This window comes from Tasmannia lanceolata, unplaced genomic scaffold, assembly GCF_043159265.1.
Source record: "Tasmannia lanceolata isolate RefF3 unplaced genomic scaffold, GAP_Taslan_0.1 ptg000023l, whole genome shotgun sequence".
In the NCBI taxonomy this organism is placed as follows: domain Eukaryota; kingdom Viridiplantae; phylum Streptophyta; class Magnoliopsida; order Canellales; family Winteraceae; genus Tasmannia; species Tasmannia lanceolata.
The window spans coordinates 26,764,312-26,791,706 of NW_027518700.1; the positions used below are offsets into that span (position 1 = coordinate 26,764,312).

At 39.2% G+C, this 27,395-nt stretch overlaps 3 protein-coding genes across 6 annotated transcripts in view; 1 reads left to right on the top strand and 2 right to left on the bottom strand.

The window, feature by feature from the left end:
* Positions 1-10,077: 10,077 nt before the first annotated feature.
* On the top strand, positions 10,078-11,946 carry LOC143855973 (uncharacterized). Its single transcript, XM_077366015.1, has one exon. The coding sequence runs from the start codon at positions 10,078-10,080 to the stop codon at positions 11,944-11,946; it is 1,869 nt and encodes a 622-aa protein (XP_077222130.1).
* A 1,638-nt stretch (positions 11,947-13,584) lies between these two features.
* On the bottom strand, positions 13,585-15,810 carry LOC143856428 (uncharacterized). Its single transcript, XM_077366634.1, has 6 exons — positions 14,935-15,810; positions 14,710-14,797; positions 14,497-14,556; positions 14,197-14,415; positions 14,013-14,110; positions 13,585-13,928 (listed from the first exon to the last, which is right to left on the bottom strand). Exons 1-3 carry the CDS (start codon positions 15,507-15,509, stop codon positions 14,533-14,535), a joined length of 687 nt encoding a protein of 228 aa, XP_077222749.1. The 5' UTR covers positions 15,510-15,810; the 3' UTR covers positions 13,585-13,928; positions 14,013-14,110; positions 14,197-14,415; positions 14,497-14,532.
* A 1,034-nt stretch (positions 15,811-16,844) lies between these two features.
* The window catches only part of LOC143856429 (Cysteine proteinases superfamily protein), a 30,572-nt gene continuing 20,021 nt past the window's right edge, over positions 16,845-27,395 (bottom strand). The window contains exon 8 of one of the 4 annotated variants that reach the window (XM_077366637.1): positions 16,845-16,883. In XM_077366637.1, the coding sequence (XP_077222752.1) occupies positions 16,860-16,883 (24 nt within the window). In that variant the 3' untranslated portion in view covers positions 16,845-16,859. Of the gene's footprint in view, positions 16,884-21,584; positions 21,902-22,593; positions 22,801-27,395 lie in introns of those variants that run through there. The other 3 variants (XM_077366635.1, XM_077366638.1, XM_077366636.1) reach the window with 3 other exon arrangements.

Sequence of the window (27,395 nt, forward strand, 5' to 3'; positions counted from 1 at the left end):
AGACAAACAAACACATTAGTGATAAATGATCACTTGTGTATTGGAATCATCAAAACAAGATGGGAATGCCAAGGTAAAAACCATTGGGCTTACAATCTCCCCCTTTTTGATGATGACAAGCACAAGAGATTTACAAATCAAAGCATATACTCTTTTCACATTTTTCTTACACTAGAGACTTTACTCTAGATTCTTCTCCCCCTTTGTCATCAACAAAAAGAAGGGGTAAGAAAAACAAGGGTTTAAATTTTAGAATTTTAAAGCTCCCCCTTTTTCAAAGAAAAATTCAATTTTAACTCCCCCTAGTTAAAATAATTTTACAATACAAGAGGGGTTATCAAAAAAAACATACAAATGAAATATATTCAATTTTAAGTTCAAAAACCCCTAATCTACACAATATGAATATCATCATATGGGGGTTTTGGGAACCCAAGATTTCTTGGTCCCACATCTAGCCCTACTCTTGGATGCACATTGGAATTGGTAATGACCATTCATTCCACAAAAATGGCATCTAACAAGAGGGTTAGATACACTAGTCCTATCATGATAAGCATGTTGAGGTCTAAGACTAGTTTTACTTAGGATTATGTCAATAATTTTATTTCCATTTAGAAATCCATGTAAACATAATCTAAGTCTTTCATTTTCATTATGAAGATGGGATGTTTGAACTAAAAGCTCATTTCTTTCATCTTCATAAGAATTGGAGGAGCTTGCCATATTTTGAAATTTTAAAAGTTGGCAAGTTTTCTCATCCAAACTACCCTTAAGGGTATTAATCTCAAGTTTATGATTTTCAAGTGTAACTTGTTCTTGAGATATGGAAGAAGATAAATCACTTTTCAAAAATTCAAGTTCTTTTTCTAACTTTAAAATGGATTTTTTAAGAACTTTGTTTTTGGAAATTTGGGTATGCAAGGTTTCACATAATTCATCATAAGGTATGCTATCACTTTTACTAGTAGATGAAGAATATGATGGGTTAGAGTTTACCTCAACTTCATGGGTGAATGTCATGAAGCAAAGATCATCTTTTTTATTTTCTTCCCCTTCACTTGAGCTTTTGCCCGATGTGCTTAACGCATCCCAACCGGCGGCAAGAGCCTTATGCTTCTTCCAATCCTTCTTACCCTTGTACTTAGAGGAAGTTGATTTTAGAAGTGGACAATCCGGTCTTTTGTGTCCTATCTTCTTGCAATTGAAGCATCTTAAGGCTCCATCAACATCACTTTCTTCTTTCTTTTTCTTATCTTTCTTATGCTTCTTTCTCCACAAGCTCTTGAATCTTCGTAAAGCTTCTTCTTCGTCACTATCCGCTTCACTTGATGAGTCTTCCTTGGAAGCCTTGAGTGCTAGGGATCTAAATTCCCTCTCCTTCTCCTTTGGCTTCTTTTCCTCTTGTCGGCTAGTAAGGAGCATCTCATGGGTGATGAGAGATCCTACAAGCTCCTCTATGGTTAGCGTCTTGAGATTTTTTGACTCTTGAATCGCGGTCACCTTTGGATCCCAATGGGGAGGAAGAGACCTAAGTAACTTACTCACAAGCTCATCGTTAGGATAAGATTTACCAAGATTAGCTAGTTCGTTAGAAATAATAGAAAAACGAGTATACATTTCCGAAATACTCTCGTTTGGACTCATTCTAAACATTTCATACTTGCTCTTTAACAAGTTTATTTTGGAATCCTTGACTTGTGATGTTCCCTCATGGGTAGTTGCAAGGGTATCCCAAATAGTCTTGGCGGAATCAAAAAGAGCAACTCTATTAAACTCCTCGGTAGCTAAGGCACAAAACAAGGAATTTATTGCTTTGTAGTTCAAATTAGCTTGCCTTTTCTCTACCATATTCCATTCTTCAAAAGGATTGGAAGGTACATTGTATCCATTTTCAACAATGTACCAAAGTTCCACATCTATCGAAAGAAGATAGATGCGCATCCTTGTTTTCCAATGTCCATAGTTTGACCCATTGAAGAAAGGAGGTCTAGTTGTGGAATGGCCTTCCGGAAGTCCGGTTCCAATTTGGTGTGCCATTTCACAATTAGAAGTTGCCAAATAAAATCTTTCCCTAGTTAGATTTTGAAATAACTTTCACAAAAATTTTAAAATCTTTTAAGAGCCACGGCTCTGATACCAAGTGAAAATCCGATATAGGGGGTCCCAAGTTATAATAGAAATGGCAACTATGAGGAGGGAGAATACGGTTGTTTAAGAAAACTAGAATTTACCAATTTGAAAAACTTAAACCGATTAAGAGATCAAAAACAATATTTTAAGCATACAAGTTAAATCTAATGGTGCAATGCAAATGAAAGAGCAAAGAGATAGAAAGAGTGCACCCGAGATTTAAAGTGGTTCGGTCCTCAAACCCGAGGCCTACTCCACTCCACCAACCAAACCCGTTGATGGCTTCACTATTTGATCTTCTTAACCTTGGCGAAGATCGGTGCCAATTACAATTGCTTTAACCTTGGTGGCAATCCTCACCACGGAGAAAAAGGGCTCCGCTTCTCCGAATACTCGCCCGAATACAAATCTTGAAAGATGAAAGAAAGAACTAAAAAATCCCTTCACAAGGGTTACAAAAGATGTACAATTGAGAGCCTATGATCCAAATCCTAGAGTTGGTGATGAGAGGCACAATTGAAGCTTGATTCACTCTTGGGTATTCAAATGAAGTTTAAGAGTGTTAGGATTGATCGTTTGTATGTTTAGAACACCCATATTTATAGGAAAAACAAAATATGACCGTTCAGTGGCATTACGGTAATTCCAGCAAAATTCCAAACGGCTCTTTTTCAGACCGTTGGAGTGTTCTCGGAGTTCCGAGAATAATTCTCGGAGTTCCGAGAATTCTCGGAGTTCCGAGAAGCCTCACAGAAGTTGAAAAAAGTCTACTGGACCATTTCTCGGAGTTCCGAGAATAATTCTCGGAGTTCCGAGAAAAACTCTCGGAGTTCCGAGAAAAACTCTCGGAGTTCCGAGAAGCCTATGCAGAGCAGATATTCAATTCTGTTTTTGGGCTTCCAGTTCTCAACCAAGATGGGATTGCTATGAGGGTTCCAAGGTGTTGGAACTCCACAAATACAATCACTTGTTTATTTAGGGTGTGTGAGATTACTTTAATTATGCCTCTAAAAACCTAATCTAGGTTTGGATCAATTACATTAAGAAATGGTCTTCAATATTAATTTCTTCATGTCTTCAAGTCTTCATGACTTCTTGCTTGATGACTTTAGCCTTCCAATTAGTGGTCCAATGTGGGCTTCTTGGCCTTCAATCCAAGCATCCTTGATCTTACTTTATCAAGATCTACAACTTAGACAAACAAACACATTAGTGATAAATGATCACTTGTGTATTGGAATCATCAAAACAAGATGGGAATGCCAAGGTAAAAACCATTGGGCTTACAATCTCCCCCTTTTTGATGATGACAAGCACAAGAGATTTACAAATCAAAGCATATACTCTTTTCACATTTTTCTTACACTAGAGACTTTACTCTAGATTCTTCTCCCCCTTTGTCATCAACAAAAAGAAGGGGTAAGAAAAACAAGGGTTTAAATTTTAGAATTTTAAAGCTCCCCCTTTTTCAAAGAAAAATTCAATTTTAACTCCCCCTAGTTAAAATAATTTTACAATACAAGAGGGGTTATCAAAAAAAACATACAAATGAAATATATTCAATTTTAAGTTCAAAAACCCCTAATCTACACAATATGAATATCATCATATGGGGGTTTTGGGAACCCAAGATTTCTTGGTCCCACATCTAGCCCTACTCTTGGATGCACATTGGAATTGGTAATGACCATTCATTCCACAAAAATGGCATCTAACAAGAGGGTTAGATACACTAGTCCTATCATGATAAGCATGTTGAGGTCTAAGACTAGTTTTACTTAGGATTATGTCAATAATTTTATTTCCATTTAGAAATCCATGTAAACATAATCTAAGTCTTTCATTTTCATTATGAAGATGGGATGTTTGAACTAAAAGCTCATTTCTTTCATCTTCATAAGAATTGGAGGAGCTTGCCATATTTTGAAATTTTAAAAGTTGGCAAGTTTTCTCATCCAAACTACCCTTAAGGGTATTAATCTCAAGTTTATGATTTTCAAGTGTAACTTGTTCTTGAGATATGGAAGAAGATAAATCACTTTTCAAAAATTCAAGTTCTTTTTCTAACTTTAAAATGAATTTTTTAAGAACTTTGTTTTTGGAAATTTGGGTATGCAAGGTTTCACATAATTCATCATAAGGTATGCTATCACTTTTACTACTAGATGAAGAATATGATGGGTTAGAGTTTACCTCAACTTCATGGGTGAATGTCATGAAGCAAAGATCATCTTTTTTATTTTCTTCCCCTTCACTTGAGCTTTTGCCCGATGTGCTTAACGCATCCCAACCGGCGGCAAGAGCCTTATGCTTCTTCCAATCCTTCTTACCCTTGTACTTAGAGGAAGTTGATTTTAGAAGTGGACAATCCGGTCTTTTGTGTCCTATCTTCTTGCAATTGAAGCATCTTAAGGCTCCATCAACATCACTTTCTTCTTTCTTTTTCTTATCTTTCTTATGCTTCTTTCTCCACAAGCTCTTGAATCTTCGTAAAGCTTCTTCTTCGTCACTATCCGCTTCACTTGATGAGTCTTCCTTGGAAGCCTTGAGTGCTAGGGATCTAAATTCCCTCTCCTTCTCCTTTGGCTTCTTTTCCTCTTGTCGGCTAGTAAGGAGCATCTCATGGGTGATGAGAGATCCTACAAGCTCCTCTATGGTTAGCGTCTTGAGATTTTTTGACTCTTGAATCGCGGTCACCTTTGGATCCCAATGGGGAGGAAGAGACCTAAGTAACTTACTCACAAGCTCATCGTTAGGATAAGATTTACCAAGATTAGCTAGTTCGTTAGAAATAATAGAAAAACGAGTATACATTTCCGAAATACTCTCGTTTGGACTCATTCTAAACATTTCATACTTGCTCTTTAACAAGTTTATTTTGGAATCCTTGACTTGTGATGTTCCCTCATGGGTAGTTGCAAGGGTATCCCAAATAGTCTTGGCGGAATCAAAAAGAGCAACTCTATTAAACTCCTCGGTAGCTAAGGCACAAAACAAGGAATTTATTGCTTTGTAGTTCAAATTAGCTTGCCTTTTCTCTACCATATTCCATTCTTCAAAAGGATTGGAAGGTACATTGTATCCATTTTCAACAATGTACCAAAGTTCCACATCTATCGAAAGAAGATAGATGCGCATCCTTGTTTTCCAATGTCCATAGTTTGACCCATTGAAGAAAGGAGGTCTAGTTGTGGAATGGCCTTCCGGAAGTCCGGTTCCAATTTGGTGTGCCATTTCACAATTAGAAGTTGCCAAATAAAATCTTTCCCTAGTTAGATTTTGAAATAACTTTCACAAAAATTTTAAAATCTTTTAAGAGCCACGGCTCTGATACCAAGTGAAAATCCGATATAGGGGGTCCCAAGTTATAATAGAAATGGCAACTATGAGGAGGGAGAATACGGTTGTTTAAGAAAACTAGAATTTACCAATTTGAAAAACTTAAACCGATTAAGAGATCAAAAACAATATTTTAAGCATACAAGTTAAATCTAATGGTGCAATGCAAATGAAAGAGCAAAGAGATAGAAAGAGTGCACCCGAGATTTAAAGTGGTTCGGTCCTCAAACCCGAGGCCTACTCCACTCCACCAACCAAACCCGTTGATGGCTTCACTATTTGATCTTCTTAACCTTGGCGAAGATCGGTGCCAATTACAATTGCTTTAACCTTGGTGGCAATCCTCACCACGGAGAAAAAGGGCTCCGCTTCTCCGAATACTCGCCCGAATACAAATCTTGAAAGATGAAAGAAAGAACTAAAAAATCCCTTCACAAGGGTTACAAAAGATGTACAATTGAGAGCCTATGATCCAAATCCTAGAGTTGGTGATGAGAGGCACAATTGAAGCTTGATTCACTCTTGGGTATTCAAATGAAGTTTAAGAGTGTTAGGATTGATCGTTTGTATGTTTAGAACACCCATATTTATAGGAAAAACAAAATATGACCGTTCAGTGGCATTACGGTAATTCCAGCAAAATTCCAAACGGCTCTTTTTCAGACCGTTGGAGTGTTCTCGGAGTTCCGAGAATAATTCTCGGAGTTCCGAGAATTCTCGGAGTTCCGAGAAGCCTCACAGAAGTTGAAAAAAGTCTACTGGACCATTTCTCGGAGTTCCGAGAATAATTCTCGGAGTTCCGAGAAAAACTCTCGGAGTTCCGAGAAGCCTATGCAGAGCAGATATTCAATTCTGTTTTTGGGCTTCCAGTTCTCAACCAAGATGGGATTGCTATGAGGGTTCCAAGGTGTTGGAACTCCACAAATACAATCACTTGTTTATTTAGGGTGTGTGAGATTACTTTAATTATGCCTCTAAAAACCTAATCTAGGTTTGGATCAATTACATTAAGAAATGGTCTTCAATATTAATTTCTTCATGTCTTCAAGTCTTCATGACTTCTTGCTTGATGACTTTAGCCTTCCAATTAGTGGTCCAATGTGGGCTTCTTGGCCTTCAATCCAAGCATCCTTGATCTTACTTTATCAAGATCTACAACTTAGACAAACAAACACATTAGTGATAAATGATCACTTGTGTATTGGAATCATCAAAACAAGATGGGAATGCCAAGGTAAAAACCATTGGGCTTACAATCTCCCCCTTTTTGATGATGACAAGCACAAGAGATTTACAAATCAAAGCATATACTCTTTTCACATTTTTCTTACACTAGAGACTTTACTCTAGATTCTTCTCCCCCTTTGTCATCAACAAAAAGAAGGGGTAAGAAAAACAAGGGTTTAAATTTTAGAATTTTAAAGCTCCCCCTTTTTCAAAGAAAAATTCAATTTTAACTCCCCCTAGTTAAAATAATTTTACAATACAAGAGGGGTTATCAAAAAAAACATACAAATGAAATATATTCAATTTTAAGTTCAAAAACCCCTAATCTACACAATATGAATATCATCATATGGGGGTTTTGGGAACCCAAGATTTCTTGGTCCCACATCTAGCCCTACTCTTGGATGCACATTGGAATTGGTAATGACCATTCATTCCACAAAAATGGCATCTAACAAGAGGGTTAGATACACTAGTCCTATCATGATAAGCATGTTGAGGTCTAAGACTAGTTTTACTTAGGATTATGTCAATAATTTTATTTCCATTTAGAAATCCATGTAAACATAATCTAAGTCTTTCATTTTCATTATGAAGATGGGATGTTTGAACTAAAAGCTCATTTCTTTCATCTTCATAAGAATTGGAGGAGCTTGCCATATTTTGAAATTTTAAAAGTTGGCAAGTTTTCTCATCCAAACTACCCTTAAGGGTATTAATCTCAAGTTTATGATTTTCAAGTGTAACTTGTTCTTGAGATATGGAAGAAGATAAATCACTTTTCAAAAATTCAAGTTCTTTTTCTAACTTTAAAATGGATTTTTTAAGAACTTTGTTTTTGGAAATTTGGGTATGCAAGGTTTCACATAATTCATCATAAGGTATGCTATCACTTTTACTACTAGATGAAGAATATGAGGGGTTAGAGTTTACCTCAACTTCATGGGTGAATGTCATGAAGCAAAGATCATCTTTTTTATTTTCTTCCCCTTCACTTGAGCTTTTGCCCGATGTGCTTAACGCATCCCAACCGGCGGCAAGAGCCTTATGCTTCTTCCAATCCTTCTTACCCTTGTACTTAGAGGAAGTTGATTTTAGAAGTGGACAATCCGGTCTTTTGTGTCCTATCTTCTTGCAATTGAAGCATCTTAAGGCTCCATCAACATCACTTTCTTCTTTCTTTTTCTTATCTTTCTTATGCTTCTTTCTCCACAAGCTCTTGAATCTTCGTAAAGCTTCTTCTTCGTCACTATCCGCTTCACTTGATGAGTCTTCCTTGGAAGCCTTGAGTGCTAGGGATCTAAATTCCCTCTCCTTCTCCTTTGGCTTCTTTTCCTCTTGTCGGCTAGTAAGGAGCATCTCATGGGTGATGAGAGATCCTACAAGCTCCTCTATGGTTAGCGTCTTGAGATTTTTTGACTCTTGAATCGCGGTCACCTTTGGATCCCAATGGGGAGGAAGAGACCTAAGTAACTTACTCACAAGCTCATCGTTAGGATAAGATTTACCAAGATTAGCTAGTTCGTTAGAAATAATAGAAAAACGAGTATACATTTCCGAAATACTCTCGTTTGGACTCATTCTAAACATTTCATACTTGCTCTTTAACAAGTTTATTTTGGAATCCTTGACTTGTGATGTTCCCTCATGGGTAGTTGCAAGGGTATCCCAAATAGTCTTGGCGGAATCAAAAAGAGCAACTCTATTAAACTCCTCGGTAGCTAAGGCACAAAACAAGGAATTTATTGCTTTGTAGTTCAAATTAGCTTGCCTTTTCTCTACCATATTCCATTCTTCAAAAGGATTGGAAGGTACATTGTATCCATTTTCAACAATGTACCAAAGTTCCACATCTATCGAAAGAAGATAGATGCGCATCCTTGTTTTCCAATGTCCATAGTTTGACCCATTGAAGAAAGGAGGTCTAGTTGTGGAATGGCCTTCCGGAAGTCCGGTTCCAATTTGGTGTGCCATTTCACAATTAGAAGTTGCCAAATAAAATCTTTCCCTAGTTAGATTTTGAAATAACTTTCACAAAAATTTTAAAATCTTTTAAGAGCCACGGCTCTGATACCAAGTGAAAATCCGATATAGGGGGTCCCAAGTTATAATAGAAATGGCAACTATGAGGAGGGAGAATACGGTTGTTTAAGAAAACTAGAATTTACCAATTTGAAAAACTTAAACCGATTAAGAGATCAAAAACAATATTTTAAGCATACAAGTTAAATCTAATGGTGCAATGCAAATGAAAGAGCAAAGAGATAGAAAGAGTGCACCCGAGATTTAAAGTGGTTCGGTCCTCAAACCCGAGGCCTACTCCACTCCACCAACCAAACCCGTTGATGGCTTCACTATTTGATCTTCTTAACCTTGGCGAAGATCGGTGCCAATTACAATTGCTTTAACCTTGGTGGCAATCCTCACCACGGAGAAAAAGGGCTCCGCTTCTCCGAATACTCGCCCGAATACAAATCTTGAAAGATGAAAGAAAGAACTAAAAAATCCCTTCACAAGGGTTACAAAAGATGTACAATTGAGAGCCTATGATCCAAATCCTAGAGTTGGTGATGAGAGGCACAATTGAAGCTTGATTCACTCTTGGGTATTCAAATGAAGTTTAAGAGTGTTAGGATTGATCGTTTGTATGTTTAGAACACCCATATTTATAGGAAAAACAAAATATGACCGTTCAGTGGCATTACGGTAATTCCAGCAAAATTCCAAACGGCTCTTTTTCAGACCGTTGGAGTGTTCTCGGAGTTCCGAGAATAATTCTCGGAGTTCCGAGAAGCCTCACAGAAGTTGAAAAAAGTCTACTGGACCATTTCTCGGAGTTCCGAGAATAATTCTCGGAGTTCCGAGAAAAACTCTCGGAGTTCCGAGAAGCCTATGCAGAGCAGATATTCAATTCTGTTTTTGGGCTTCCAGTTCTCAACCAAGATGGGATTGCTATGAGGGTTCCAAGGTGTTGGAACTCCACAAATACAATCACTTGTTTATTTAGGGTGTGTGAGATTACTTTAATTATGCCTCTAAAAACCTAATCTAGGTTTGGATCAATTACATTAAGAAATGGTCTTCAATATTAATTTCTTCATGTCTTCAAGTCTTCATGACTTCTTGCTTGATGACTTTGGCCTTCCAATTAGTGGTCCAATGTGGGCTTCTTGGCCTTCAATCCAAGCATCCTTGATCTTACTTTATCAAGATCTACAACTTAGACAAACAAACACATTAGTGATAAATGATCACTTGTGTATTGGAATCATCAAAACAAGATGGGAATGCCAAGGTAAAAACCATTGGGCTTACAACCAGGATGGTGTACATAACATTATCAGCGACCCATTCGGTAATACGTATACAAGGGAGCCGATGGAAGTAGATGAAATGGTTGTTGATGAATTAAATGTGGGGAGTATAGGACTTGAGGAGTTGAAGGTGGGGGGAATCTTCCCGAATTTAAAAGTATTTAAGAATAAAGTCAGGGAGTATGCAATTGAACGGCATTTTGTATTCATCCCAATAGACTCAAACCCTACAAAGTATGCAGTTAGATGCAAGAATCGAAGTTGTCCTTTCAGAATCAGTGGGACAAATTACCTGGATTGTGTTAGGGTGAACAGGTTTGTGCCAGAGCATACATGCTCAAGTACGATGAGTGGTAATGATCATCCCCTTGCCACAACAACTTGGGTAGCAGAAACTTACCCAGGGTTATTTCCTCATCCAGGAGACGTGAAGCCTAGTTTGATAAGAGCATATATCAAGGATAAGTGGAGTATAACCATAAGCTATACGAAGGCTTTCAATGCGAAGGTCATTATACACGAAATTATGTGTGGAAATGCCGAGGCTTCTTACCATATCCTTCCTGCATATGCTCAGGAGATGGAGAGATGTAATCCTTGCACCATTATGCGTGTATACCGAAATCAGCAGCAATGGGGGAGTGGAGATGACGCATTTGGTCGTTTATTTTGGTCATTCGGCCCCAGCATACGTGAGTTCAGTCGAACAATTAGACCCCTGATACTAATTGATGGGACACATTTGCTAGAGAAGTATAAAAGAATCTTATTGGCTGCAACTACTATAGATGATGATGGTGGATTATTTATGTTAGCTTATGCAGTGGTTGAGAATGAGAACTATGATAGTTGGCTATGGTTTCTTCTTTTGCTCCGCCAGAGGGTCATGCCAGTAGATAAAAACAACAATGAATTTACGATTTCCTCCGATCGGATGAAGGGTTTGCCTAGAGCTGTTGCTGAAGCATTACCGAGATCATACCATAGCTACTGTATTCATCACCTCAATGCCAATCTGTTGAAGACCTTTAAGAGTAAAAAACGTTGTAAACTATTCACGAGAGCGGCATGTGCCTTAAGGGAGAGTGACCATAAGGAGGCAATGGAACTCATAAAAGCGAAGAATGAAAAAGCAGAGAAATTGATATCTGAGATTCCTAAAGAAAATTGGGCTAATGTATATTTTAAAGGAGCCAGGTGGAATGTGTTGACAACTAATGCAGCAAACTGCTTCAACAACGTATTGAAGGGAGCAAGGGAGTTGCCGATTGCTGCTCTAGTTGGTCACACTAGATGGAAAGTACAAGACAAAGCTCGGGCTACATGGAAAACACATTTGACTCATAGAGCAGAAAAGTGGTTAGACACATCATGTTCGTATGGCAGTAAGTTTATACCCCGCGTGTGTAGTTGGAATGAATATGAGGTGCTCTCGTCAACTCATACAGATAGTGTGGACTTAGAGAAGAAAACGTGTACGTGTGGTCTTTTCCAAATGATGGGATTGCCGTGTGGACATGCCATAGCAGCTATGGGATTAAACAAGATGGATCGATATAAGTACTACCAGGATTGGTTTTTGGCTTCAACATATCGGAGTACGTATGAGGAAGTGATTCATCCTACTTTAGATCGAACACAATGGCCGAAGCCTTCCCATGATTTACAAGTACTATTCCCACCGCGAGCAAGACGACAGCCCGGACGACCCAAAAAAGTACTAATAGAAAGAGGGCTACAATTTGGAGAACATCACAAGTGCAAATCATGTGGGGAACCTGGACATAACAAAAGAACGTGTAGAAACCCGCTCCTCATAAATTGTCAGTTAAATATGGCTCCTATCGGTCCTACCGCACCTATGCAAAACAGGTATGAGATACCACTAGATGTATACCACTATTACTCAGTCGATATGGGTTGGAACTTTTAATCCGTTATAGTTAATTGATGGGTGCAACATTTTTTGAAGGTCCGGGGTGTCCTTTGCACCGCCATTTTTTGCTTAGGGATGGAGTTGTTGCTTTTTTTTGTACAAAATGTTCACCTTGCATCGTTTGACAAACTCGCATTGTTTTTGCATCAAGGCTACTGCACATGATACTTGTAATTAGACCTTGTACTCACTATTTGGCCGGGGGTGTACATGCTTTGGAACAACAATTATATTTTTCATACTAGAACCACAGTTTTGATTCTAGAACCACTCTTTTCCTTTGATAACTCAAAATTTGGAGTTGACAACCACCTTTTTGCCCTACTGTACTGTGTTTTGGCTCAAGGCTAGTGGACAGTGCAATATCGATGGAGAGGCCACTAGCCAGGACCAAATCCAAAAACCCACTCTATAACAAAACCTTTAGTTTGGAACCACTTTTCTGGTATTTGGAACCACTATCTCGAACCCATTCGAAAGTCCAGACGATCCTTCGGACTTCCGTTCGGAGTCCAGTAGCAAATGAAGTCTACTGGATTCCAATCGGAAGTCCAACGTGTACTTCAGAAGTTCGAATCGGGAGTCCGAATGGAGTCCAGTAGACTTGGTTTTGCTAATGGACTCCAATTGGAAGTCCGAAGGACCATTCGAACTTCTGATTCGGACTTCCGAATGATACCTCGGACTTCCGATTGGAATCCAGTAGATTTGGTTTCCTACTGGACTCCAATCGGATGTCCGAAGGTTCGCTCGGACTTTCGAAGCTAACCTCGGACTTCCGATTAGAGTCCAGTAGAATTGGTTTCCTACAGGATTTCAATCGGAAGTCTGAGGGTTCACTCGGACTTCCGATTGGAATCCAGTAGAATTGGTTTCCTACTGGACTCCAATCGGACGTCCGAAAGTTCGCTCTGACTCCCGAAGCTTATTTCGGACTTCCGATTGGAATCCAATACAATTTGTTGAGTACTGGACTTCAATCAGAAGTCCGAGAGTTTGCTCGGACTTCCGAGTCAAAATTCCGAAGGAAATTCGGACTTCCGATTGGAACCAATAGAATGGGTGTAGTTAGTGATGTGGTCAATTTAGTGAAGGTATGGTTGCTGGGGTCAATTTAGTGAGGATAATGACACCAAAAATTGTTTAACTTGGGAATCCAATGTTCTAATAATAGGTCTCACAAAGCTATCATGGGTGATAGAGACCCTTGGAAATCATTATCAAAGCTATCACGGATGATAGAGTCCTCAACATTTATGCTGCACATGTGACTTTTTATTTTCTTTTTAAAGGTGAACATGAATTGGAAAAGAGCTAAATTGTTTACTCGAAAATAACAAAATCAGTATTTCATGGTGGTTGCACTCCTACCAATTAATGCATATACTGCCCCCATCAAACAGGCTGAATCCATATTTGGTATGACAGAGCTTAAGACAACAAAAATGTGAAGGTCAGATTTCAAACAAATCCAAATATCTTTTAACTTCTCGGTAGATGTGCTTTTCTAGAATATCATTTTCTCTTATCTCACCCAAGATGGTATGAAAGATTCACCTTCTCAGTAGATGTGCTTTTCTGGAATACCCATATTCTCCTGTCATTTCTAGGTCCAAGCAAATCACAAGACACAACTAGTCATAAATTTCTCATGTGTTGAATAGACTTTCATCCACACTCTGTACCATATACAATCATATGCAACCATATACAACCACTGCCTTATACAAACATTCATCCACAACCACAACCACATACAAACATGGAATATAAACATAATGTACTTTACAATCAACAACAATGTCTCCCACGTAAGGGTGTCCATAAGTTACCTTCCGGATACTTTCCCATACACCCCATTCAGCATTTCGGAAAGTAGAGAAGCTCTCATAGCTGTAATATCTTTCTGGGTGAAATCCAAACTAGCATCGTGGCTGAGGTATTCCATCTCTTTCTAAACGAACAACCCACAGTCGTAGCTGCAAAACATGAAGAATATGCAACAATAAGAATTAATCATTTACGTGGGTTTCCCTAACTGAAGTAATTGCAAGTTACATCACCAGTTATCTTGTATGGGTCGAAGAGCCACTTCATCTATGGGGAATGCACTTATATCAATGTCTTTCACACTTTTGAACCATTGAACAAAGTAATTAACCTAGAAATCAATAATTATATGCATTAGGGCAGTAGTTAGCACAAATTAATAATTGGCCTACGAATCAAGTTTAGGGTAGTACTCACAAGGGGTTGCACCCTTCCAGAATGCGTGTGATGGACTAGAGAGTCGTACAGAAAGAAGGTACGCTGACCCATATCCAAGACTAGAAGAATCCAATGAACCATATCTATGTTGATTAGAATAAGTACTTTTCTTAGCTCTTCAAGAGGGATATTCTTTAGACGATTTACGAATAGGGAACATGCGTTGGAATTTTCACATCTATCGGCAATTATAAGTTGCTGCAAGCACCAAAACAAATGTTAGAATTGCCTGTAGCTTCAAATACAAAAAGCATTACTTATAAGTCACTTTAATCTCACCACTAGATGGGTAGTAAGGCAAATGCATGCTCCCTTTCATTCTTTCCGCGAACATTCGTCCTGCAAGTTCAAGTAGTCGGTATAGACATTAACAATCTACAGAACAGACCATAGGTCAGCGAGAATGAACTTAACAAGAAATGTGTAACAAAGCATTACTCACTCTTTACGTTACTCAATGAACCATATCTAACAAATATCGTAAGATCTTACCGAAGATGACAACCACCCTCTAGGATCGGTTAGTATAAGCAAGTCTTCTTTACACATGTAATAGCCATCACTTTCAATGACTTTGTCACTGCAAATCCAGTAAAAAGTCATCTCAGCTCATATCAGTCTACTGAAATAATCTATCTATTAATTTAATCAGACAAATTAGAGTTCCTAAAATTGAAATGGGCTTTCCAACATAATCTAGGTTATAAGGAAATTTACTAAGGTTGTAGTGCTGCCAATGCATCCACCTTGATCGTTGCAAGCTCGGTGACATTGCCAAGAGCATCATTGGTTTTCTGCTTGCCTATGAAATACCGTGAACTGAGTGCTCTACTAGGTTGTCTCCTCCTTAGACATTGCTTAACATTTTTTTCATTGCTCCCAATAAGTTTCTTATATTGTTTCTTATTTTGTTTCTTACTTTGACTGGGCTTCATTTCGGGACTGTCAAGCAAGATAGCAACCATATTAGCTGCAGCATCCCTGACATCCTGGGTAATTTGGCTATCAATATAGATATGTTCTATGCTATCATCAACCACAACTTTCCCCACATCATACTCTTCATCCACAATATCAATTTTCTTCATATCATCTAGTAATACACCATCCCCTATTCCCCCCTTATCACTCACTATCTCGGCTTCCCCATCCTTATTTTCACCATACCCTGTTTTAAGTAGTTCTTCACCTTCCCTCTTTGGCATCCTCTTCGTTGGGACATCATTCCATAAATGCAAACCCTTCCTCTTCTTCGAATCTCTCCTAAACAAATGACTTTTTATCTCCCTCATTTCGCGTTCAAGTTTCACTACCCTCTCTAACAAAGATCTCTTTGTAACAGATTCCTCTGCTTCGGACTTCCCATGTGCCTCTCTTCCTCTCCTACTTCTCCTCCTTTGTTCCCTCCCCTGATCTACCGCAATTGCCCCGATTGAATCCCCCACTACAGGCACAATTAGACCTATGCAATCCCCCACTGCAACCACAATTGAACCGACTGAATTGCAAGCAATACCAACATCGCCGTCTTGATCCTCGACGACTAGTAGGGATTCTTCCCTTGCCACAGCTTCTAACCTCCTATCCACCTAAATGAAATACATTTCATATTATCGATTAGAAATACGACTATAAAAAATAACAAGAAAGACATACAACGACCAATATGCATTATACTCTCACATATGAGGCTTTCACCGTCCCATGAAGAATACGGTTAATCAACTCTCTATGCTCCATCATCTTTGTATCCATCTCACCGGTCCTCTTAAATAGACGTGGATACGCATCAGGATGATTAGGTGCCCAAAATGTGGTATGCTCAAATAGCCATACCTGATATCAAACTAGATTAGATCGAACAATCCTATACGTTAGAAACAAGAAAATATATACAATGAATGGAAAATTACCTGCAAAAGGATAGAACAACCCAATCTATGTCCCTTTCCACGGAGTGCGGCATGGGAATTTAATGACCCGACCAAGAACTCATGAACGAGATAAGCCCATGCAACATTTCCTATAGTCGGCAGATCAATATACGGGAAGAAGCAAGAACATGCCTTGTGATCCCTCTGGGCAAACAAGACAATGCTGCAGAATAGCTATAGCTATATCAAATGTTTCACAGTCGACTTAATCAACTCTTCTTCATTTGAATCCATTTCGGTCTTCAAAGTTGGTTGTTGGAACCCCAAACCTCCAACCATCCGCACTTTCCATGCTACCCCAATCTAATTGCGGCCTCTCCCCTATCATACTTAAACCTAAAGTTTTCGCTACATCACTAACTAGAAAAAGAACTACAATGTCGCCCAAACGAAATGCTTTCCGTTTCGGATCCCATTTTTTTGACCAATGTGGTCAAAATCCTCTTCTGCAACTCGACATCTTCGAGGCCCTCATGTAGTATTAAATCTCTAAATGGTCTCATTTATCAAATTCACATGCGCATCCCTTAAACGAAACGTTTTTAGGGACTCGTGAAAGCGTGAAGGACAGTATCTAGATAAGACTTATTTCACCTGGGAAAAATGCCACTATGAAACAGGTGAGGTAGAAACACGAGGAGATGCAAACGGAAAATAGAACAGTTACTCACCATGACGAAGATGCAAATAATTGATGGGAAATGTCCACTATATCCTTAACTCGGTCCGTATCTGTACAAACCAACAACAATCACTTGAAACACAATATTAGTCTATTGAAACACAATATTACTCTATTGAAACAACATGGATAGAGCAACAATAGCTAATCCCTTGAAACAACCATAGGTAAAGATCATCAACATCAACTACAATTACGACAACCATAGCTAATCCCTTGAAATTTAAACAAGCAAAAATCACTTCAAAGAACATAGGGCTCCCCAACTCATAACAACCATACAAACCATACGAGTGGCAGCTAAACCATTCAAACTTAAACCACCAAAAACCACTACAAAATACAACACGTGCTCTCCAAGTGACTTCAAACAACCATAGCTATATAAATACTTCAATAATATTCATACAACCATGAAAACATACCATCCATCCAAGACAGAGAAATAGAACAACCATAATAACATATCATCCATCCATCCATCCATAATAACCTATGAAACCCATATATAACATACCATCCATCCATCCATAATATCAACCACAATAACATTTCACTTCATAACAACCATAATAACATACCATCCATATACATGCTAGAAACACTAAACCAAAAAGTAAATAACTGCACAGTGATCATTTAGAGCTCTCATCGGCAGCAACGGCCTAATGATCTGGGGGCAGCAGACGGCGGACCAAGTCGCTAAGTGAAGAAACCTGCTCACTGAGGGAGGTGACTGCAGTGCCGTACTCTTGGTGGAGGGTGGGACCTCGGTGCCTAGCGCAGTCAAATCTTGCTGAGTCGCCAAACGGTCCTGATGATGAGATTCGACAAGCTGATGAACCGTGGTAAAGTGGTCGTCAAGGTACTGACGATGTGCACAAAGCTCCTGCGCAAGAAACTCCTGTGATGCTAAACGCTGACCCGGCTGACGAGGGGGCTGAGCAGGGCATTGTTCATCAAGACGCATGGCCTTTATAGTTTTAGCATTCAATGTAGTAGAGGGACTAAGGCGTTCTTCACGACCTTGTATCAGCTTCGCATGCTTGAAGACATGTGTGACAAGCATTCCGAATGGTAAAGTAGCCAAGGCCTTCGTCCTGGTGTCCTCCATGAACCTAAGGATGATATAGCCAAGGTGAAGGGCCCTGCCGCTAAGAAGTCGGTGCATAATAAAGGCCTCAAAAGGCCAGACCATGTCAGCATTACCTCCGCGAGGCATGATATTGCTGGTCAGAATCTTGTGTAGGACCTTGCACTTAGAGCTGAGGGAATTATAGGAATCTGTTGGTTGAGCCGTCAGTAGGTGGACCTCCACAACCAAGCTCCCTATAGGCGGTGACAAGATCACGCATACAAGCACTAAGATCATCCATAGTACCGGGCCAAAAGTAGATTTGGTCGCCTGTGGTGGGAAGAGAAGCGACTTCACAAAACTTTTCAATTGTCATATGGATGGTTTTATTATTGCCTGTGGATTGGAAGAACTTCTAATATCTGTTGAATCTATAATTGGCATAGAATTGCTTCACGAGAGTCGAGTACGAGTCACAGTGAATTTTGAGAAAATTGACCCATCCAAAGGGGTTTAACATTAAAAGCTGCGAGATCTTTAAAAATGACTTTCCTACCTCGGAGTATGCCCTTCGTTTCTATACGACCGAGGGAGCCGACCTCTACATCCAGATCGTCATCGCCCATATCTTCGTCAGAGGCAGGAGGAGTAGGGGAGGGCTCACGGACAGCCTTCCCACGCCGTTTGCAGGTGGAAGAGCCTGCGTCCTGATTCACATTCTTCTTTGTTTGCTTGCTGCGCCGCATGACTATAGGGCTTTTGGCTTAGATGGTTAGGGGGTTGACACAGTTAAAAGGGAACCGCTTCCGGTCCTTATCTGCAGAAAGCAGGAGAACATACTTGGAGGGGAAGATACTTCAACGAGAAAATACTTGAAAAGTTCAAAAAGAAGATACTTCCAACAAAACCATTTCTCACATAGTTTGTACAAACACCACTATTTAGAGACTTCCAACCACTTCAAACCAATGTTAGAGGATACACGAAACCACAATTACGACAGTTAGAACCATATAGTAGAAAGTTCAAACCACATTTAATGGATGGAGGAACTAGGGAAGCACAAATTAGACAGTTGGAACCAGTATTACTGGATAGAGGGTCCATGGAATACTGGTTCCAACTTTGTAATATGTGGTTTCATGGATCCAACTTCCACGGAATACTAGTTCCAACTTTCAAACCCTTTCAAAGCATTGAAACCATTGAAAACCATTGAAACCCCAAATGAAACCCTTCAAACCATTGAAATCATTGAAACCCTATATGAAACCATTGAAAACCTATATGAAACCATTGAAACCATAAATGAAACACTAAATGAAACCATTGAAACCATAAACCCGAAACCTTCGAAACCCTTTCAAACCCTGAATGAAACCATTGAGACCCCTTCAAACCATAAATGAAACCCTTTCAAACCCAAAATGAATAATGGCAAAATACCAACTACAAATGAAACCTGTGGAACCACAAATTTGATACTTAAGAACATATATTAGAAAGCTGGACCGAGTATTACTGGATAGAGGATCCACAGAACCGCAAATTAAACAGTTGGAACCAGTCTTACCGGGTAGAGTATCCATGGAACCACTGTTTCCAACTTTGTAATATGTGGTTCCAAGGATCCAACTTCCATGGAATACTGGTTCCAACATTCTCAACCCTAAATGAAACCCTTCAAACGATTGAAACCCTAAATGAAACTATTGAAAACCATTGAAAACCTTGGATGAAACCCTAAATGAAACCGTGGATGAAACTCTAAACCATTGAAACCCTTTCAAACCCTAGACCATTGAAACCCTTTCAAACCCTAAACCAATGAAACCCTTCTAAACCCTAAATAAAACCATTGAAACCCTTTGAAACCCAAAATTCTGAAATACCAACTCTAACCCTTTCAAACCCTAAATGAAACCTTAATAAACCCTCATTGAAACCCTATGAAACCATTGAAAATCATTGCAACCCTAAATGAAACCCTAATTGAAACAATTTAAGCCACTATTGCAACCTAAACCATTGAAATCCTTTGAAACCATTACGAAACAACTGAAATCCTTTGAAACCATTACGAAACAACTGAAACCATAACGGAACCATTGAAACCCTCTCAAACCATCAATGAAACCCGTTAAAACCCACAATGAAACCGAAAAAGATGAAATCACAACTATATGAAACCATTGAAAACAATACATTGAAAAGATTCAAACCCTAAATCACAATCGTAGGAAACCACAGATCCTTCGAACCCAAAAAAATTATTTCATTTGCAATATTTCGGAATTTCAGACCATTGAAACCCTAAAATTTCAAAAACCCACCAAATGAAACTCTATGCAAAGCATTTCAAACCCTTCAAACAGTAGAAACCAACCGTACTCTTCCAACCCATCAAAAAGAAAAGAATTAAAACGAAACCCTAGAGGAAATGCAGTAAAAAAATACCTTTCGGGCTGATTTCCGGCGAGAACGAGTTCCTTCCGCCGAGGTGGGGATCATTTCCGGCGACAATGAGGTGGGGATTGTTTCTGGCGATGAGGGACGAGTTTCCGACCAAGATCGCATATTTCCAGCAAGATTGAGATCAAACCAGGGAGATAAGGAAAAGAGGCAAGGGTTTCTTCGTGATAAATGGTGAAAAGAGGGGAGAAAGGAGAGTAACAGACGAGGGTTTTTTCGTTCATTTTCAAAACCTAACCGTACCTGACACCCCTCTTTTAAAATGAAACAGAATATACCCTTACTAGACAATAACACCTAAAGTTTGCATTTTTCTAACAATTTTTCCTATAAAAAATTATTCTTAGAAATAAATTAAGAAAAATGATTATCATTCTGAGAGCACTCCAAAGAATAAGAATTGATTCTAGCTTCCAGAATGAAGATTAGGAGAATGGTTAAAGAACGCAACCTAATTTTAGCACAAAGAGTATCAAAACATTTCATGAATTTTCTCAACATTTGCCTTGCCAATTCATTACCCAAACTGAACTTCATAACTGTGAATTGAGGCATCTCTCATGATGGGTCCACTAGATGGTCAGGATCATGTAAAATGGAGGGGGTGTATGGACCAAATCATCACCTGAGGCATGATAATCATGACATCGTCATAGCCAAAACATTTGGCACTTTTAGATTTGAATTAGCAACTGAACTGTTAGGGGCATTTCCGAAGAAATTCGATTAACGTTTTGAGATGCCTAAAGTGCCCCTGAAATTTAGTAATCACATGTACAGATTAATCAAACCCAAATGAATGTTAATCAAAACGGATTTGCTAGGGACCATAGCAGAGGGCATTTCGCACTTGGGCTGTTGCATGTGAGAGCAGCCACCTCATATAAATTAAATGAATAAGACAAAATCTGAACCTGTGTGGCTTCTCTCGCATGCAACAGCACAAGCGCGAAATGCCCTCTGTGATGGTCCTTAGCAAATCCCTAATAAAAAAGACAATGCTGTAGACATGTGTCACGTGTCCAGAGGAACAGGAAAGGCAGCAAAAATAAACCTATTTTAGTAGTTAATTTTCAAGAGAACAGGAGCAAAGATATCTCCTGCAACACCAACTAGTCTCACCACCCAACAAATAGGGATTCCAGAAAGTCCGGCCAGCAAAAGAATCCCACAAGTTCGATCTAAAATGTAATGGAGATGGACATGGAGATAAAGGTACTCAATTTGGAAATCAACCCATGAACTAGGGTTATTTTTGTCAGATTGCACCGTTGTATCATTTTCAAAAAAAAAAAAACATAAATTCCCTCTAAAATATCAGTAATACCCATGCCTTAGAAAAATCAAAACCCAAAAACATGTAATAATCATTGATCTTCAAATGAGCAGATCATAATGGTTCCTACAACTGTATAACAGCCTCACTGCCTTCCTTGGGTTTGCCTTCTTTGATGCCTCGCCGAACTCAGATCCGTACTCTGCTATCGGAATAAAACCACTACCCCATGTCCCTGCCCTGTGCTGAATTCATTGGAACCATAGTGTTGTAAGCAGATGAGCATCAATGAGAAACATAGAACATTATTGAAGAGGTGCATCCATTTAAGATTTTAAAAAATATAAACAATACAATAGTAAGAACCGGTTGAGCTAGTTGCCTCCGCTTTTTTGGGTTACTTTACATGATGTGGCTATGCCATGGCGCCCTTGGGTTTGGACTTGGTTTTTTGAGTTTGGATTTGGGATCTTAACTTGGCTAAGGACCATTATACTGCTGATGGTTTTGGATTTTTTTAAAATCACAGAGGTCATCCTCGTCATTTGTTGGGATGTCATCGTTACTAAATGTGACGAGTTTTTTTTTTTTTTTTTGAATGATAGCAAAAAATTTATTAAAAAAGATGACACCGAGATGGTCGAAAAACAAAAGAAAAAATAAAAAGGAAAATAAAAAAGAAACAAACAGCCTTCCCACTTAAAAAGTAATTAAGGGGGAAGGGTATCAAATAACGCTAGTGTTGGAAGGGTTGTCACTCTCGGGCAAAATCGCTACGCGCAGCGGAACTACACTACAAATCGCGTAGAACAAAAATTTTCACGTAAATTTCACCCTTAAACCCAGGATTCCTAGGGTCTAGGACTCTAGATGACCTGATTGTGATTCAAATTGAAATATAAGACATAAAAAAATACCTTTGTGACTGACCGTAATATTAGCCTCTGCTTGATCTACTCCTCGAACGGCCACGAACAATCTCATCGCCGCGGACCAACAAATTGAACCGATGGATTCCTTCAAGTTGCGCGAAGGGAAATTGAATAACTTTTATTCAATTGTGTACGTTGATCATATCAGCACCTTTGGATGGATAATATGAATTTTCTTGATGGAGCTTTAATGATTTTTCCAAAAACTCCAACTAGAAGTGGAGAAACTACAAGAATTAGAAGAGAGAAGAGAAGAGAAATTTTGGACGTTCTCCCAAAGAAGGGAGAACATTTTGTCCAGCCAAATATCTGTAGAAAACATTCTCATATGTGTTTATATAGTTTTTGCTTTCCTCCTTTCAAGTTTCCAATTATCTCTCCTTAAAACTAGCTAATTCAGAAAACTAGCTTTTCTCTTTCACTAAATAAAAACAAGATTTAATCGGAAATCTTTAATACAAATTTGGACGTGTTTCCAACAAGTGAAAACGCCTTTTCCACTTTGTTTCCAACAAGTGAAAACACCTTTTCCACTTTGAAAACGTTCATAATTGGCTCAAATAAAATTCCAAAAAAATCTCCTAAAATCTCTCCTACATTCTTTCTCTACTTTCCCGCTCCAATGTTACTGGCCAAATTTCGACTTCGTTTTTGGACTATTAGATGGCCGAATCTGAAAAAGTCATAAACTACAAAGTTGTTCGAAACAAGTACTTACACACTCATTTTGGCAAAAAGGTTAGAAAGTTATGACTGCTTTAGTAAAATGAGTCTATAAGCTAAATACACACTTATTAAATAATTTTTCTAATTAAATAAACTTATTTCCTCCCATCCAATGGGATAAAAGCTCCATCTATAATATTCTATAATTCGCAAAATACCCCTAAGTTAACAATTAACTCTTTGGGTATTCCAAATGCGTCCTATGGTGTGTATACACAAAAGGAACTACGTAAATCTTTTCTCTGGCATCAAATGCGACGAATCTAGTTCGTCCATGCAATCTAGTAAATGTGGGACCCTTATCCAAAGGATATAAATGGGTCATTCGAGTTGTGAGTGGAATCCTTGCAGGGTTCCAACGATCGATCCTACAAAACCCAATGATGTGCCCCACTGCGATCTTGCTCCGTAGTTAACAACTACAATCGCATTGGATTAGTGGCCCCCATCAAGACGGAACCCTGAAGATGACCGTCAAATCATCATACGCCTAATCACATCTAATATGTGCAAGTCCCTTCTCCATTCCACATCTATTGAGTTGAATCCTACGGGGGGATAGACAACTACTACCTCGTGGGTCCACTCATGGTATACCTTCCAGTCAAGCAGTTAAGACCTGCAAATGCATTTGCAAAATCATTTAAAAATAATCAAGTGTTTTAGTAAAACTTTTGATAAACCATTCATCAAATCCACTTGGCCAAGCTATTTTATAGGCCCAGTGCTCTGACCGAAACTGTAAATGATATCCCCATAGTTGGGGCAGAGAATTCCATGTCGGGTATCACTATTAGCCTCGTGGGTTTATCCAAGACTGTATTACTACCCTCTGGTGATCTCTAGAAGGACCACGGTTAGATAGGCTAAGAATCAAGGTCGTGCTCACAGACTAATATGACCGCTCAGGTCTAAGGACATGTAAAGGGTCCTATCTGGTAGAATAGCCTTACTAACTTCTGTCCAGAGGCTATTCTAGTGTGATCATGTTCAGTGTGCAGTCCCTATTGTCACACACATTCTTTTTGCTTAGGGTCTGCTACCCAAGTGACTGCGACCCTCTGGTGATCTCTAAAAGGACCACGGTTAGATAGGCTAAGAATCAAGACCGTGCCCACAGACCAATATGACCCCTCAGGTCTAAGGACATGTAAAGGGTCCTATCTGGTAGAATAGCCTTACTAACTCCTGTCCAGAGGCTATTCTAGTGTGATCTTGTTCAGTGTGCAGTCCCTATTGTCACACACTTTTTTTGCTTAGGGTCTACTACCCAAGTGACTGCGATAAAGCACTTCACGACATGTGCATGTAGACAAGACCGGTGCTGGTTGTGTACGAGAGATATCCAATCTCGACTCTAACCAGGAACTTTTAAGGTTTGCAAAGAACCGGGATACCATATCTCCCTGCTCTTTAAGATCTGTGAATCCTTGAACATGGTATTCCTACTTTGCTACCTAAGGACGAATATGTGACGAATAACAAGCACATCACACATATTCAATCATTCATTACCCATTAGATGTCCTGAAATTAAACCTTTATTAATATTAATGTGACAAGACATACGAAATGTACTGGCTTTTAGGGCACTAACTCTAACAGCTAGTGTTTCTTTGGAAATTCCATCCCTCGCCGGACTATCCACCACCGAGTTAGCAGATCGCTTCATATGATGAAGCAGTACGGGCGATGAGACAATCCAATCAAACACTTCTTCAAAAAACCTGTCAAGGAGAAACATTTGGAAGGCCCTTTCTTGTACGATGGAGCAATAACTAGTGTCAGAACCACGAATGGCACGTCTAGTGAGTTTCCAATTACAATAGGAGTGCACCAAGGATCAGCTCTAAGCCCTTATCTTTTTACGCTAGTTATGGATTAGCTTACGGAGGGTATCCAGGATGAGATGCCGTGGTGTATGTTATTTGTAGATGACATAGTATTAATCGACGAAACCAAAGCAGAAGTAAATGCTAAATTAGAGTAATGGAGAACTACTTTGGAATCTAAAGGTTTTAGACTGAGTAGGACTAAGACAAAATATATGGAATGCAACTTTAGTAAAGTAAGGAGGCGGGACGAGGATGTAGTAAATATGACTGGACAGGAGGTACCTAAGAGGGATATCTTTCACTAGCTTGGTTCAATTATACATAAGGAATGAGAGATTAAAGAGGATGTTAACCATAGACTAAGAGCAGGTTGGTTGAAGTGGAAGCTTGCCTCTGAGTTCTGTGCGACCGTAAAATCCCTACCAAGTTGAAGGGAAAGTTTTATAAGACAGTTGTGAGGCCAGCCATGCTGTACGGCTTAGAATGTTGGGCCACCAAAAAGCAGCATGTGCATAAGATGAGTGTAGCGGAGATGCGAATGGTTGGATGTGCAACCACACAAGGCTATATAGAATTAAAAATGAAGACATTCGTAAAAAGGTGGGGGTGGCTCCAATTGAGGAGAAGATGAGAGAGCACCACTTAAGATGGTTTGGACATATCCAACGTAGGCCTTTGGATGCTCCGGTGAGAAGAGGCGACTCGTGCCAAATTGATGGAGTAAAAAGGGGTAGGGGCAGACTGAAAATAACTTGAGTAGAAACATTGAGGAAATACTTGATAGCTAGGAACATAACAGAGATCATGACCTTGGATAGGATAGAATGGAAGACAATAATCCCTCTTCATGAATTTTTTCTAAAGGATTCATTTAGCCGACCCTAACTAGTTTGGGACAGGCTTCGTTGAGTTGAGTTGAGAATTACACTTTCTTTTTTCTTTTCTTTGGTGGTGGTGGCGTGTGTGGGGTGGGGGGGAGGCTCCTGAGAGTTTATTGGGAATTGTAATAAGTAATAACATTTGACAGCTAGATAAAACATGTAAAACAAGCTGAGTTCTTCACATAATCGAAACATGGTCGTGCAGATATCAGTCCCCTTATATATATATATGTATATATATATATATATATATATATATAGGAAAGTGTTCCAAAGCTACAGCTTTTTTTTTCTGAAAGGTAACAATTCCTAAGCTACAGCTTAGATAAGCTTATCTACGCTATAGCTCAAAAACACATGTGGCCCCACATTGTTTGGGGATCCAAAGCATTCATTTGGAAGGCCCTTCCATAGATAGGGTGTGTACCAAAAATCAGCCCTATAGGATCATCCTGACCTTGCCATCTGTTGAGGGAAAAAATGGGCAGAAACATGGAGACACAGTGTGTAAGCCCAAGGATCCCATGAGTTCAATCATTCACCTTACCTTCTTGTTTTGATGCTAGCAAACAGAAATTGATGAGCATTGTCAGACTAATGTGTTGTTTTGAGATGTTGTGTTCTACACAAGAATTTGATATGTTATATCGCCATTACACAACTCAACACAACACATAGCTTGTAGATCAAGAAAGCAAGGAACAAAGATATTGCACCTACATTGAAGTCATCACCATTTCGAGATGATCAAGTCAAGGAGCTCAACATGAAGATCCCACAAGTCCCTAAGCAAGTGTCAAGAAGAAGCTTGAAGTTGAACAAGTCATTGGTGACACCTCATGCACCTCACAACATGCAGTGAAGATTGGAGGATGTCACAAGAACCAAGACAAGGTCAAGATGTTCACCCAAGTCCAAGAAAGTGCAAAGCAGCCAAGACATTCCAAGAAGATTCAATGTTCTTAATTTTAGAATGTATTTGGAGTCCTCTTGATTTTATATAAAATGCACTTTCAAAAGGTTTTCAAAATGGTTTTTACACTTAACATTTTACATCTTTGAAACAACACACCCAAAAATGTGTTTGAAAACCTTGGACTAAAGCCCAAAGACCATAGCCAAAAGCCCCTGTATTTTAAAATTAAAATGGAATTTCACTCAAGGCCGGTCGACCGGGCTATGCCGGGCGACCGCGGGATGGAACCTGGAAATCCAGGCTATCTCGAATTCTATCGGGCCGGTTGACCGGGGTAAGCCGAGCGACCGCGGATACGTTTCTGTTTTAAACAGAAACAATCCAGTATGGTGTAGGCGGTCGACCTCCATTGGTCCGATCGACCGCGATAGTATTTTGAGCGAAAATTT